The sequence below is a fragment of the Rhea americana genome, unplaced genomic scaffold (assembly GCF_003343005.1).
Source record: "Rhea americana isolate MKP2758 unplaced genomic scaffold, rheAme1 scaffold_40, whole genome shotgun sequence".
Lineage (NCBI taxonomy): Eukaryota > Metazoa > Chordata > Aves > Rheiformes > Rheidae > Rhea > Rhea americana.
In genome coordinates this window covers 1,205,270-1,221,402 of record NW_028186535.1, presented here as the reverse complement: position 1 = coordinate 1,221,402, position 16,133 = coordinate 1,205,270, and the positions used below count along the sequence as shown (strand labels likewise).

At 38.1% G+C, this 16,133-nt stretch overlaps 1 protein-coding gene across 1 annotated transcript in view; it reads right to left on the bottom strand.

The window, feature by feature from the left end:
• Positions 1 to 440: 440 nt before the first annotated feature.
• The window catches only part of PKIA (cAMP-dependent protein kinase inhibitor alpha), a 46,938-nt gene continuing 31,245 nt past the window's right edge, over positions 441 to 16,133 (bottom strand). The window contains exons 2-3 of the mRNA XM_085314314.1: positions 9,058 to 9,235; positions 441 to 2,974 (exon numbers count right to left, since the gene is read on the bottom strand). Of these exons, the coding sequence (XP_085170440.1) occupies positions 2,895 to 2,974; positions 9,058 to 9,208 (231 nt within the window). The 5' untranslated portion in view covers positions 9,209 to 9,235 and the 3' untranslated portion in view covers positions 441 to 2,894. The remainder of the gene's footprint in view (positions 2,975 to 9,057; positions 9,236 to 16,133) is intronic.

Sequence of the window (16,133 nt, the reverse complement as noted above, 5' to 3'; positions counted from 1 at the left end):
AATGGTCCCTAGCTCTGAAAATTTTAGCTGGCAAGGGCCAAATACATGTCAGAGAGCATGCTAGTAATTCAGGGGCATAACCAAATGAGTTCTAGTGGCTAAGAACATTCCCTGGACTGCGCAAAAGTATACAGCTATGATGGTCATATCTCTCCACATTGCTGTTTGTATAGTTTTTACTGGAACTCTTTCAGATAAAGGTAGGTCTGCTAATAGATGCTAGAGAAATACCCCAGATAAAGAGTGAGCAGAATTTGAGTGATGAAACAAATATTCCTAAACTCTCAGGGAATGAGAAAAATAATCTTTCACTCTACTAAAATTAATAGTGCTATTTTCCATTAAGGAGGTGCACTTCAAAAAGCCACAAAAGTCTCCGTGTTTGCTTTAAAAATAAAAGAAAATTAGAAGAGAAATAGAAGAAACAACTATGAAAGAGGTGAAAGGTTCAAATGTATTTTATTTCACAACATAGAAGACTTAGGAAGAAAGAAAATATATTGGAATAAGAAAAGCATTGAAGGAAAATAAGTCAGATCAAAACTTTGATGCACTGCAGTTACTTATTCCACTATTACTTTTTAGTGTTACTCTTTAGCAATGGTGTTTTGTGGATTGTCAGTCAAGTAACACTATATAAAAGCTTTAGAATCTTATTTCTTTCTGGTGTTAGGGCTAGAATGAGATCCACTAGTCTCATACAAAGCAGAAAACAGTTTTTGCTTAACTTGAAGAACTGATTAAGGAGCAGCGAAAAAATAAAATACTAACTTTGACAGGAACCCTAAGAGAAACAAATGAACACTAATTAGTTTAAAGGTAATAGTATTTTCAAAGCAAATGGACTACTTCTGTCACAAAGAAAATGGGGCATTTGTCAGCTAGTATGACAGCAAGGCATTTAATTTCCAAATAATAACAAGTGAAAGTTAATATTACACTCAGGAACCACAAGCATACTGCTGGTTTGTTATTTATCAACATTACTAAATGAGCTCATAATACTGATCAGAGTTTTTTTTTTTTTTTTTTTTTTTTTTTTTTTAAAAAAAACACATCTCACAGAAGAATTCCAAGTGACAAGTACTATGATACATATGGTAGAAACAGCTGTGGACATAAAGATGTTTGGTTAACTGATGATTAATCTATTTAGGAAGCAGTCACACTATTAATTAGTAAAAGTTTACAAACATTAAAAAGTGCATAACATTTTAAACCACCAACAACAGAAAAATATATATAATATATATAATATATATAAAGAAAGTGACATCACCTCCTCTTAATAAAATCTTCCAACTCCGATTGGTGCTTACGTGATTGCCATGGTTTACTTGTCATTCTATACTCACCTTACTTATGGAGAGGCGCACCTGCCCCATTTTGCAGTATTCAGCCTCATGCTGGGCCTTGTCTACACAGGAGGGGGGGAAGGGGCAGTTAACCAGCATAGCTACTGCAGAATAGGTTATTCATTTATAAGTATTTTAGGTAATCCTCTAGATGCACAAGCTCTCCTGGTACTTCAATGTGTATCCAGTTTGGACTGTCATTTCAGACTAGTTGAAATGGGAAAAATCCAGACTTTTGGGTGCTAGATGCCAAGTCTCTCACTTCTCTGTCCCCATCCAGGCCACAAGTTTGCTGTGGTAGCTTCTAGCGCTTGTTGTGCATGCTGCATCAGTAACCGGCTGCTGGCTGTGCCTCAAACTCAACAGCCTGATCAACAGAGGCAAAGGCAAGGAATAGAGCAAAGAGTTCCAATGGCTAGATCCAGCCCATGATCCACTAGTTGAACAACTCAGTAATCTAAAAATCATTCCAGAATATATGTTTGGCAATAACTATGCTGGTTATTTTCTCATGTGCAAACAAGGCCCATCTTTAACAATGTGAACCAGAAAAATCTCTAGCACCATGGAACTTGTTTGAATTTTAAACCATTTATGGTTATAAATGTATTCTTAAAACTACCATAATAGTAAAATAATTGGACTACCATTTTAAAAAAATAGTTTGGAGAAAGATTAATAAATTGGGAGCAAAATTAGAAAAAAAGGGAAAGAATAATGTAAAAGATTCAGTTTAACTCTTTGATATGCAACTAACTACAGGCAAGTGGCAAAACTGTACCAAAGACACAAAACACACCAAAATATTCACATTAATGAATCGTTTTGAAGGCTCATCTAATAACAAATTAGAATTTTGCTGAGTCATTTATGTTTAGGCATAATTAATTTAGCTGTTGACATTTTAAATCTATCAGGAGCACATCACCACATTATGCAAAAAACAGCCCTTTCAAAACGAGTGGTAGAAAAATTCACAGTAACAGAAATATTCTTCATAAGCAGTTGAGAAGGGGCAGTGTGGAGCATCTAAGTTGTACAATACAAAAACCATTGTAAATAACAGCAGAGCTGTAAAACACAGACGCAGAGTTCTAAAAACAGTGCTTTCTTTACAGTTCCTTTAATGGGTGAACACTTTGGCCAGAGAATTTTAAACTCTGAGGATCACACAAGCCTTTGCTTAAGATACATGATCTGATCCTCTCACATTTCAAAGGCCATTTGCTACAAGATTTACCTGTTTTTTCTACTTTCTAAAAGTTTTCCCATCRAGTAGTCATTGTGAAGGGATCCATCTGAAGATGCTATCCCAAAAATCAATACATGTTCAACCATTGCTAATGACAGAGGTAGGGAAAATTCTGTCTTCTGCCACAGCTCGTACCCCCATTTTTAACATTGTGTTGAGTGGGTTCCAGCAGTGAAAACACATGCACTTTCTTTTCCATAGGCTTGCTCATGGAAACAGATTTGTTCCAGCATGCTCTTGCACTCTGAAAACATCCAGCAGCTGTTCCAGTCAGTCAAAGTCGGATGTCAGCTTTCTTGCTTTGCTGCCTCCCCCTGGGTTTCCCCAGTTTGCTCACTTGGATTTCTTTGTGCATCTCCTTCTCCTTCTACAAAGATACAAGAAAAAGGATGAGTAATTCACTCCAGAACAGAGAGATTCATCCATCAGTCTGACAAAAAGAAATTGAAATGAAATCAAAATCTTTAATTAAATATAAAACCTTTTACTACTGAAATATTGGTATTTTGTATCTCAAAAGACACCTTCAAAATCAAATTCCTACTTGCATCTCCCACTGTCATTTCAAGCAACACCTAAAATAATAGAAAATTAAAGAAGTTTCCGGAAGTAATAGCATATTTTTGCATATTTATGATGTTACTATGGCAATATAGGAGAAAACGTAAATCTGAAGAGTTTACTGAAAAGAGATCCAACTTCAACAGACCCACACTGTGTGTGTTCATTTTAAGTACCACACTCCATCAAGGTGTTCAGTGCAGCTGTCTTACTGCAAGTCACAAAACGATCTGAGGAACGGAAAATGTTTTATAGCGTCAAAAGTGAGCAGACAACTCCAAAGGACTGCCTAAAAAAAGGATAAAAGGTTACTTGACAATGGTCTGTGAGTACCTACTACATACAAAGTATTGTATCATATCTTTTGCCTAATGATTCAAGATCTAACATGTTCAGATGGCTGGAAGCTGAAGCTAAGTGGAAATAAGATAGAAGTCCCTGAACATTTTAGTTATTAGCTACTGGTACATAGAATCATAGAATCAGTAGGGTTGGAAGGGACCTCTGGAGATCATCTAGTCCAACCTCCCTGCTCAGCAGGGCCACCTAAAGCATGTTAGACAGGGTTGCATCCAGGCGGGCCTCGAATATCCCCAGAGGAGGAGACTCCACAACCTCTCRGGGCAACCTGGTCCAGTGCTCTGTCACTCTCTTGGGGRAGAAATTCCCCCTCATGTTCAGGCAGAACTTCCTGTGCTTCAATTTCTGCCCATTGCCTCTTGTCCTGTCACATGAGGCAACTGAAAAGAGTTTGTCCCCAACCCCTTGACACCCTCCCTACAGGTACTTRTACACACCTATAAGATCCCCCCTCAGTCTTCTTTTCCCCAGGCTGAAGAGGCCCAGCTCTCGCAACCGTTCCTCAGAGGGCAGRTGCTCCAGCMCTCTGATCATCTTCGTAGCCCTACGCCGGACTCTCTCCAGTAGCTCCATGTCTCTCTTGTACTGAGGAGCCCAGAACTGGACACAGTCCTCGAGATGAGGCCTCCCCAGGGCTGAGTAGAGGGGCAGGATCTTGACCCTCGACCTGCTGGCAACCCTCTTCCTAATGCAGCCCAGGAGACCATTGGCCTTCCTGGCCACAAGGGCACATTGCTGGCTCATGGTCAATTTGTCATCCACCAGCACTCCCAGGTCCTTCTCTGCAGAGAAGGTTGGAAGGGACCTCTGGAGATCTAGTCCAACACCCTTGCTCAAGCAGGGTCACCTAGACCAGGTTAGACACGATCACGCCCAGGTGGAAATTGAGTATCTCCAGAGAAGGAGACTCCATAACCTCTCTGGGCAACCTGTTCCAAGGCTGTCACCCTCACAGTAAAGAAGTTCTACCACATATTCAGGCAAAACTTCCTGTGTTTTAGTTTGTGCCTGTTGCCTCCTGTCCTGTTGGATGGCACTACTGAGAAGAGTCTGACCTTACCCCTTGACACACCCGCCCATCTTAAGAYATTTGTATATATTGATAAGACCCCCCCCCCCAAGTCTTCTCTTCTGCTGGCTRAACAGGCCCAGCTCTCACAGCCTTTCCTCATAGTGGAGATGCTCCAGTCCTCTAATCATCTTCATAGCCCTATATWGAGCTCTCTCCAGTAGCTCCATGACTCTTGCACTKGGGAGCCCAGAACTGGACACAGTACTCGAGATGTGGCCTCACCAGGGCTGAGTAGAGCAGCTGTGTAGAGCAGGACTGAGTAATATCACCTCCCTCGATCTGCTGGCAACCCTCTTCCTAATGCCCCCCAGGAGACCATTAGCCTTCCTGGCCACAAGGGCACATTACTGGCTCATGGTCAGTCTGTCATCCACCAGCACTCCCAGGTCCTTCTCTGCAGAGCTGCTCTCCAGCAGGTCAGCCCCCAGCTTGTACTGGTGCCTAGGGTTATTTTTCCCTAGGTGCAGGACTCTGCAMTTGCACTTGCCCTCAGGAGGTTCCTCTCCGCCCAGCTCTCCAGCCTGTCCAGGTCTCTCTGAATGGCAGCACAGCCCTCTGGTGTATCAGCCACTCCTCCCAGTTTGGTATCATCAGCAAATTTGCTGAGGATTCACTCTGTCCCCTCATCCATGTCATTGATGAAGAAGTTGAACAGGATGGGACCCAGTACTGAGCCCTGGGGGACACCACTAGCTGCAGGCCTCCAACTAGACTCCACACCACTGATGACGACCCTCTGAGCTCTGCCTTTCAGCCTGTTCTCAATCCATCTCACATAATATTAAGGAATAACGTTGAGTAAGAGATGAGACCTATTCTTGTTTCTTAGCAGGATTCTGAAGCATTTGAATTGAACTGGCTTAAGACAGGAGTTTTAAGAGGACAATGCTATGGACTAAGTTGTGAAATAGTCAAGTAGAGGTAACAGTGCCTCTTAACTTTAATCTATATCTTATTTTGTAGGCCACTCCACTATTTGAAACCAGGTCTTTAGAAGGAAGACCTTACTATAGGTAATTATCATTTCCTGATTTCAAACTGCACTGTACATTTACAGCTTTATTTCTGTTTGTTAAAAACAACACTATAAAAGCTTTATTTTTTCTATATACATGAAACAGCAGCTAAGTTCTATTAGAACAATAGAAGTTCTACTGCAAAAGCTCAGACTTGGTAGTTGCATTTTATGCAAAATGTCTCAAGTTTTAGTAATTATCAAATTCAACCTAATGAGAAGTTGTATGAAATGTTAACTTACTAATGGTAAGGTTTGTTCTATTCATTACGGACTGACTTAAAAATAAAAATGTTTTGGAAGTCATTTTCTCAGAAAACCTGAATTTTATCAAATTGAATCATGAGTCTCTCCTTATTTCTTAGCATTATCTCCCACAAACATTTCCAACAGGATGGATCTACATGTGAACTCCTGTTGGACAGAAATCCCTTTTGCCCGACTTATCTAAACACCTTCTACAAAGCCTCCTACATTTGTTCTATAATTGCAAAAGTACAGATGAGTGGAATCTGATATTTGATTTCCTTTCTACCTGTACTCCGTGCATACTGATGACCAGAGAGCCTTTAATGCATTTCACACCTACTGGGCAACTCAAGCTTTTTTTTWAAAAAAAGAATTCAGCAAAGACAAAATTCAGAAGATAAAAAAAAACCCTTGTGAAGTATTTGTGTATAAAAGAAAAATCATCTAGACAGGAGGCCTAGACAGGTAACTCCCTAAATGTTAAAAACAGTACACCAAGATTTAGAGAAAGAGAACCAATGTTCTAACATACCATTTGGCTAAGCACACTCGAGTCATTTTTCCTTCAAAACATGATGATTGTAAGCTCTAAAAGTTGTGTTTTTTAGGCAACATTTTGATTCTAATAGGTAGACTTAAAAAATAGTAATCAAAATTATAACAYACTGTAAGTCACAACACAATTGCGTGAGTTGGTAACCTAAGAGCACATTTTATTAGATCTACTAATGTGCAACTCTTAAAAGTTTTTCCTCCCAGAACATTGACTTATTAATATCTACCACTATTCCTAGAGGTTATACCTAAAGAACGTCTACTGTGATCTAAATTCACTTTTAATGATGAACTTCAACAATCAGTCCTTCATTCCAGTTCTGTACTTCATCAGCACCTCTCTATGCCCATTTTTTTGGAGATGGCTGGACCATCTCAGCTTTTACAAGCCTCCTTTCAACTTCTGCACTGGATTTGTGTCCACAAATACCTGGAAAAGCAGCAGTTTTTTCTAGAAATTAGACTTGCAGAGACTGGTGCTCATTCTTCATTGCACTTTTTTCTTACCACTTTTATTATTTAGGCACAATCACCAGTAAGATTATCTTAGATAAAATAGAAAGTTTATTGAAATTGCACTGTTTCCCTTAAAGAGAGTTAACAGAGCTGATTTCCTTATCAAAGTCTTTCTTTTGCCCTTCAGTTAGTTACTAAGGATAAAGATGTCTCATGATTTCTACTGTGGTTTTCTACTTGCCACACGTATACAGTGGAACTTTTTCTAAGTTTATATAAATTGCACTGCCAGAGAGAATTCTGGAGCTTTTATTTTGATGTACAGTGTTTGGTAAGTACATCTGCTCTGAATATTGGAAGGTTACTTCCTTCTTCTGGACCATGAAAACCAAAGCAGTTATTTTGAAGGGAGAATATTGTAGTCCTTATATACATTATTCATATTTATGCAGTCACCTCATGATTATGCATAACTGGCTGATCAGGATGGGGATTAACCACACTCATTTCCTTTAGGTATGAAATAATGCATGATAGAAAGTGTGGTCTTTCTACAAGGTCTTGTTGTGCCTATTGCTGAAGCTGTTCCTGTTCTTTATAGGAAATTATTTGCAGGCTTTTCAAAGTGAAGATATGATTGGGCAGCTTAATTTACATATGTTCTATAATAACCATTTTTCTTTGTTTCATCTGCATTATCTTACACTGCCATTACTCCATGCAGTTGAAAGCAACTGCAGTTGCATTTTTTCAAGAAAACAAGTATAACTGTAATAAAAATAAACAATGACCCCCCCAACTCAGTCTCTACATTTGTATAATTATATAGTGATGGTATTTATCATCATAAATTGTTTGACATATACCTTGCATGAAATAGGACCACAAATATATAACTCCCTGAACACCTGTGTTCTTCATTTGCCAGATGTGAGGCATATCTACATCCTGCAAGCAGTGGCACATTCTGAACTATAATTCAGGGTATAAATATATATATTTATCATCTCTTAGATTTGGAAGGGGAGGAGGGGATAATATAGCAATATTTATGCCAATAATAATGCAATACATTTCAAATATTTGTGTTCTGGAGGCTTTTGCCTGGCACCCGAGGGTACTAATAATATAAAATTAAAGAGGATTTCATTGTATCAAACTGCTTAACTTCCCCAAAGGTATGCTGGCATAATTTTATGAGCCCCTTTGAATACTTTTCTGCAATGATTAACAGTTAGCTAAGCAGCAAAGGAGACAAACTAAATAGACTCCTGAATTATGTATTCAAACTTAGGCTAATAACTATTTTAACCATTCTCATCACTACAGAGCTAATGGAACAAACAAAATTTGTACTGACATACTACAGGCACTAAGTCGCAATCTTCTCATGGCTCACAGGAGAATATAGCTCTGTCTTGTAATCATTCCAACAGCTTAATTGAAAAGTAGGAATAGTGTGCATTTTCTAAGCAATCAAGATCAAACACTGTTTTGATAACTGTAAATGTGAGACTGAAGAAGTATGGAGGAGTCTGGCACTATGAATTTCAAATAATATCTACAATAATACCTAAGTATAACTATTTGTATTTAGTGTATGGCTCTTTACCATACTTTGTCCCTCCCTCCTGCCGACTGAAGGTACATGATGTATTAAAATTTTGGTAATCTTACACATACAAGAAGAGTTAGGAGTCCATTAGTGCTGATCACTTTAAAAGAAGGGCAAAGTACCAATCGAAAGAGGAAAGAGACAATTCAACTGGAAACAAGATCAAAGTAAAACAAGTACAAATGCATTGCTATTACTATGYCCTCTAGCAGCTGAAGAAAAGTTGTGTCTGTCTTAATCAATGCCTTCCAAACTAGTTCTTTTTGTCTCTTGCATTTGATTTTCTGTAAGATTTATTCTTACATGGACCCTGCTACAAGCCACTCGCTGTGTAAAGTCCTCTCTCATTTTAATAACATGCTGTACTTGCAAATAACCATCCTTCCTATTTCAAAAATCTGGACTATGTATTGCAGGCAACCCCAGCTGATCTCACAATAGCAGATAAAACATTTGAGTCTTGTTGGTGAGGGAGAAGGGAATAATACATGCACGTAAGCCATGTTTTATGTACAACTGTTTCATTGCACTTTTAAATAATAATAAGAAAAAGCAAAATGTACTCACCTGCCTTGTTTATATCAAGTTCTGATAACTTTAAGGCTAGTTCACTAGAGTTCCCACCTGTCGAGGACACAAGTATGTCATGTAGTGCATTTCTTCTACCTGTTCTTCCTGAAGCAATAAAATCTGCATATGTAGATTCCACATCAGTCATTGCTAACAAATATCCACATAGCAGTATCTGGATGAAAAGATAAAAACATCAAGATTTAGAACACCAGAGAAATAGAAGATGTTATAGAATAGAAACAGAAAACTACCTGGTCCTCTCTGTGAGGTATAAAGCATTTACAATTTACCAGGTATGCAGTAAGCAAAGGAGATGCCTCATCAGAACCTGGAAAAATTAGAGAAGGAATGGGGTAGAAATAAAAAAGAAAAAAGTGAATGGATTTTGTGCAATCTCTATTCAACAGTAATCTAAACAACTTCATTTTACATGCTTCATAAGCGCTAGTGAGTACTTTATAAAAGCAATGACCTCAGCAACATAATAATTTCTCTATAAAGCTGTCTCTGCTTTTAATATTAGCTGTGAAGTAGGAGGTAGGTAGGGGGTGGAACAGAGTTCTTTTCTGCACAAGAGCATAAGGAGTAAGAAAGTACAAACTGGTAATGCTTTTGGATGTAGATGTGTGCTTTTGCACACTGACAGCTAAGTTTCGTGTCTTTTCCTTTCTTGTAATAAGGTTAAATTTGGCACTGTATATAGACCTCTTGGGACTCATTTTTTTTTTGATGTGGTAGCAGCACCAAAGTGAATATATTAACATTAAGTAATAGAAGTAAGTGTAGACATGCTAACTTAGAGCAAACAGAAGAGCTAAACTACAGTGCAGGGATTGGAAGACTCTGTCTGTAAGCTAGATATAGCCCAGAATGTCTTTTCATAGGAACCTAACTATTTTTCATGTTATTATAGAATAATTTGATATTCCATAATGCTATTGTGGAATAACATGTTGACATGCATTAATAATGCTAAAGAGACTGGGAAATTTCTATTTCGTCCTCAGAGAAATATTCCCATCCCTGCTGAGCCCCGGGAGAAAGAAGGCAGGAATGGGAGGGAGAGAYAGGTTTTGTTTTGATGATCATGCTTCTTTTATAGCAGCTTTGTTTGTACTCAAGGATTTCTGCAAAAAGATTACCATGCTTCAAATGCAACTGTCCCTCCCCTTTAGTTTTCTGGATGTAGGAAGGAAATCAGGTAAGCTCTGCTACAGCAGTACTCAGAAGAAAAGCAGCACTAGGGAACCACTACACAAAAGCAGCACTCCTGCAGCTATATATTTCCCATGTTTCTAAGCAGGGCTTCTCTGTTCTTGCATACTGCAGAGAAAGGATGTGGCCATAAGGGCAACATTACACACAGTTGCACAGAGTGACAAGGTCTAGCCATTATTTATAGATCAGCTGAAACTTCATGTTTCCATAGAGCGTACAAATCTTTTTAACCCAGTCCTATTGGATGCAGTTGCTGGACACTGATGCTTTTAGGGCATTCTTCAACACAGTGACTTAGTGCAGCAGCAAAATATTCAACTTCCTCTCCTTTAGAAAACCTCATTTTTTGATAAACACCTATCTATTTTTAAAACAGGTAAGATACAACAAATAACGCCTTCCTAACCCTCAGCTCTGAATGATCCTCACAAACCCTATCCTTTCTTCTTTCATCTTCATTCTAGTCCTAACTTTCCCAAATTCACTGTCACCTTTAGGAGGGTGTATATGTTGCTTATTTAAGAAATCAAGAAAAGAGTTGAGTTCTGAACCATGTTTTATTTAGGCTTAGTATAACCATATCAAGTATCATTGCAAGACTGACTTATTTAAAAAGAAGTTTGGAGCTATTGAACTTCAGGTCCCATGCCAAATRTTGAAGGGCTGACGGGATAATTTTACTGCTGCAAACAAGAGCCATGAAACAAGAAACTGCTTTGAAACAAAAACAAAAAACAAAAAAAAAAAACAGGGAATGGAAAGAGGTCAGCCTTGACTGAAAGCCTGCCTGACACATGCAAAATGGTGTAGTGCCTCTCAAATAACAAATGCCTTCATGGGCACGAGAGTACGTGCATTTCTTCTTGTAAAATCCTCTCCTCTTGAAAAACAGTAAGAGTACTGAAGCAAATACAAAATTTACTGTTTGTTCTGCCCCCAAGTTCCAGACAAATATATCAATTATATGGTAATGAAGCATATAACATGAAAAAACGAGGTAAAGCAGTGAAGACACTTGTTATTGTGAGGTAAGAAACCAGCACACATTTTCAGATCTCTATGACCTGTTTTAGCAAAGAATATTGTATCTGGCAAGATCAGAAGACAAAAGACCTTGAGTGAAACTTAAGTTGAGTTATATTTGTCCATGCTTGTTACCAGCTTGTAGAAAACCAAGTGCCAAACCTATAATTAATCAAAGTACAGCTTGGATTTTGGCATTAGTACAGCGTAAGTCCAAAGTCACAGTCAGCTACCACTCCTGCCAAGATGTTGATTTCATTTGTGTGTGTGTGTGTGTGTGTGTGTGTGTGTGTGTGTGTGTGTGTGTGTTGGTGGAGGGAGGGGGTGATACACAGAAGAATATTCTTTTATTCACTTGGAAGCCATACATCAGTCTGCTAACCTGGTTTTCCATAAAGCAATGTGACACTACATGAGGACAAAGGAAAGCCTCCAGACCTCCTCAGCTACCTGCTGATCTGAAGCAATGAGGCAGGGGCATGGGATGCCAGTGGGATGTATATCACCCACGTCAGTTCATCAGGGTTCAGCCATGCCCCAAAGCTGCATCCTGGAATAGCACAAGCAGAGAAGCATACGACCAACGTAGAGCAAGCTGCAGGACTGGAAGCCTGCCAAAACTGGTGTACTCCATGAGCAGTYTGGTGGACTTTACAAACTTTGCACTCCATGCAGTACTCTTCTGACAGACTATATTCCTCATGAAAGATTCCACAAAAACATGTAGAGCACCTGAGGAAATTATCAAGCTTGCTTACTTAATTTTAGTGATAAAACAAGCTATAAAATAGTACAAAATGTGCTTCTGGAGAATATTACTTGAAAGGTTCATTTTCTATAGGCTCAATATGGAATTACTAGCAACATTTTGATCAGAAAAGATTGTTACCAAACATACATTTATTAACACCTCCAAATTTTCCTGTCTGTAGCTCCTCTTAAATGTCAAACACCATTCTGTTTTGTACTGGCATTATCTTCAGACATTACTGCATAAATATGGAACTTCACTGACATCACCAGAGAGCTCCCCTTCCAATGAATGGCTCAGTGCCCAGCAATCTGCAATTTATTCACTGAACCAATCATTCCCTCCAAAAACAAAACAAAACAACAAAACACTCATTTCTTCAGTCTCTGTGGAAGGAGTGGAATATGCTAATAGTCCATAAACATAATTTGAATTTTCTAACTACATTAACAGATACTCCTGTGTACAAGACTCTAGTCCCAGTTCCAGTAACTCTAGGCTTATTTTATTTTTTAGTTTTCAAAAAGCATTGAAGAGTTGCAAAAACATTCATTGAATAATTTTTCTGATGTTCTACAGGAAGGTATTCTGCTGCATGGTATTCATGCTGAAACAGAAAGGCTGCTTCTGTCAACTGAACTGGCAAACTAGTAATGCAGTTCTGTGAGCATCAGGACTAATGAAACTTGTGGTCTCAGAGTTGGATTCCTTAGCAACTGATAAGATACCATCCCATCTGAAGCGTCCCCAATTGTGCTTTGCCTTTGCCCACGCAGAGTCACTTTGCCTGATAAAAGGTTAGAGCTTGTGTTGCAGCACTAAGGATTTTCAAATGTCAGCTTTCCTTTCCTTGTTTTTTTCATAAAACTTCTGGCAACTTGGGCATCTTTGAGACTTCTGTCCCTTTCCCCTTCCCATTTCCTCCTCCTACAAGAATTTGTGAGCTACTTCAAGAATTATGGAGGATGAGAAAGGAGAGAAAGGCAAATAAGCGTAACRAGCATAACAAATGCAAAAGCCTTGCTTTCTTGGATTCAGATTTTTCTAATGTGGTAAGATACCTGTATATTATTAATGGATATTCTGGAGAACACAAACTGTTACACCTGCAAAGGGCCTACTTCTATACCTTTGGAAACTGAAGGAGTTTTACTGGTAAGCATCAAGAGGAGAAGAATTAGTATCCAGAGAATTCAGAAGGAAAAAAAGAAGCTTTTGAAGTATGACAGAAACAGTATAATTAATAGGTACAGAAAGAATCAGTAGCTGTACTTTCAAAAAAGCTCCCTGAATACTTGATCTCCACAACCCAGTTTGAGTTAAATTTTCCATTTCCATGCTATATATATTTATACACACACGCACATGTGAATGACAGATTCCCCAAATTCTTGAAGGTGCCTTTCAAGGTTCTTTATTAAAAATTTTTAAAAAGTGATGACTTAAAATGTAATCTCAATTTGACTGGATACCATAATAAATCAGTAAAGCAAGGCTTTACATAGTAAGTTTATTTTCAAGACTTTGGAAATGAGAGAATAGAAATTACGCGACACACCAACATAAATTAAAATCAGTGTCTATAGTTTATGGGCTAGCAGTACCAAGGTTGTTGAATTTAATCTGTTTAAGGACCAGCTACCTGGTAGAACTCCAAAGCATTTAAAGTATCTTTGCTAATTATTACTTTTAAATAGTAATAAACTAAGAGAGAATAAGAACAGGCATTTAACACACGTCTTGTCTGWAGGATTTGGCTAGCACAAGAAGAGCTGCCCTTTGCTTGGCAAACTTGCAATGTAAGACAAACAGGTATGATCCTTCAGTGTTTACTCCCCCCTTCTCCATATATGCTTAATGATGGGGTTTAATCGTGGATTTTCATATAAAACTAACAGGCTTTGGCTGCTAAATGTTGTATCATGATCAGCACATTATTTATCCATAATTATCTATATTCAACTTTCATAATGGAACAAAAAAAAGAAAGAACTTGTCATTTAATAGTGTGTCTGTTTTTATAAAAAGTGTATAATTATTCTTTAAAATAAATTTTGGTTCCAAATCTAGCCTTAGCTTAGAGACAGAGCTCTTTCCAGTGAGGAGATAGCTCCATGCCACACAAAGTAATAACAATTTGTACCTAGATTTCATCTGCTGCATGTTCTGCTTTACTGAGAGCTGATGAAACACTAACAATTTAACATAAGTATACTTCTCCCACAAGAGATGATACTCAGTGTAGAACATAACTGTACTCCTTCTGGATAAACACATACATCAGTGGAGCAAGAAAACACTCCTAACCTTTGAAAGCCAAACTCCCTGTGGACAAGTGAAAGATACCACTTCAAAGAATATGAATGTCTGTGCCAGCAAGTGAACTAGCTAGTATTTTATTTGTGTTTTAATCTGTGCTTTGCAAATCCTGTATGTAGTTTTTCCCACTTCTCACACTTCAAAGGATGAGAAAGCACTACATCTATAAACCGGATGAAGAACAGGTCATGTAGCATTTTTTAACYGCTTATTTTTACTGTAGACATAACATATGAAATATTATTAGTATGAAGAGTATCTAAATGAATGTCAACTTGTAAAATTATAAAACAAACAAAAAGAAAACAACAAACCCAGATTTTTCAAACAGAATAAATTATGAAGCTGTTTTAAGTCTGCATTAAAAAAGCATTACTGAAGCATTACTACTTGGATATCCTTTAGTGTACAGCATATATGAAGAGACTATAAACACAGCTAATATGTTTTACTTCTGTGATAGCTGTAAGTGATGTTTTAGTATATTTTGACTGAAGAGATCTATTGAAGTAAAGGCCAAGCAATTAAATTCTTACTTTGTCCTTGTTTAGTCAAAATTCATGAAGCCTATGACCATACCAGTTTGGTCTCTCATCTATTACTTTCAGCCCACAAATTCAGTTCTCTTCCACTTCCATAAAAATAGGCAGAGAAATAATAACAGTAAACAAAAAAGGTAAAGACAATAAAATCAAGCAACACAAGGCAGATCCTGATTCTTTGGAAAGATATATAGTACGAAAACTCTCATTCCCACAGACAGCCCTTGAGGTGATTGGAAGTAATTATAAATAACAAAAACCTTTTTGTAATTTGAAATAAACACCTATATGCAGGAAACAAATGAAGATACTTAAGTATTCACAGGGATACTTTACAAAATGGAAGAAAGTGAGCTACCATCTCCCATCAGTAGTCACTTATTAACCTAATCTTTTAATTCTATACACTAATGGAGCATTACATGCTAAAAAACACTGAAGCATTTGAAGGTTTGTTCTGATTATACRTAGAGCCACAAGGGAGGCTGTTGACATGCCTGTGACATAGGAAGGGTGTATCATCTTGATGTAACCTGTAATACAGGAAGGATGCATCATCTCCCTCCTAAATAAGAGATCACTCAATCTCTTGATTGAGTAAATGAAACATACCTTTGAGAAAAGASACATCAACATGGTATACGACTTTTTTTTTTTTTTTTAATCTACAGTCAGTGTATGGACCTCTTGGCTTCTGAAGTGAAGGAGAGGGTTAAATCATCACTTCAAGATGCGGCTTCTGAGACTTTCTATAAGTGATTGATCATATTGCTATACCACCTCAAACTGTAAAGATGGAACAGGGCCTCAGGCAAGATGGGAGCTGCCAACCACCTCATGTGACACATGTGGCAGCCCTACAGAGCATACCCCTATGCAGCTAAGTTGTTGGAATAATGATTTTATAGGGCTTTGAAAGAATGAGGGCAGATATATAGCATTGCAGTTTGTTTATTTAGAACGATGTGATGCTCCTATCCAAGGAGCAAGTTTAATGTAGAATTTTAAATAAATACACTGTTTCATTCAAAGGGAATAAGAGTTCTTGTTTGGGCCTCTGGGGAAAGCCTGWCCACTGGGGCCTCTACGTGGCAGTACAGCAGCACTCCTTTGAGAGCAAGGTAGATGACAGGAGAGGTAAATACAGGGAAGATGACAAAGACACAAAATACACCCTTTGACAGGAAAGACTTCCTTAGCTGCTGGACAGCTGGAAA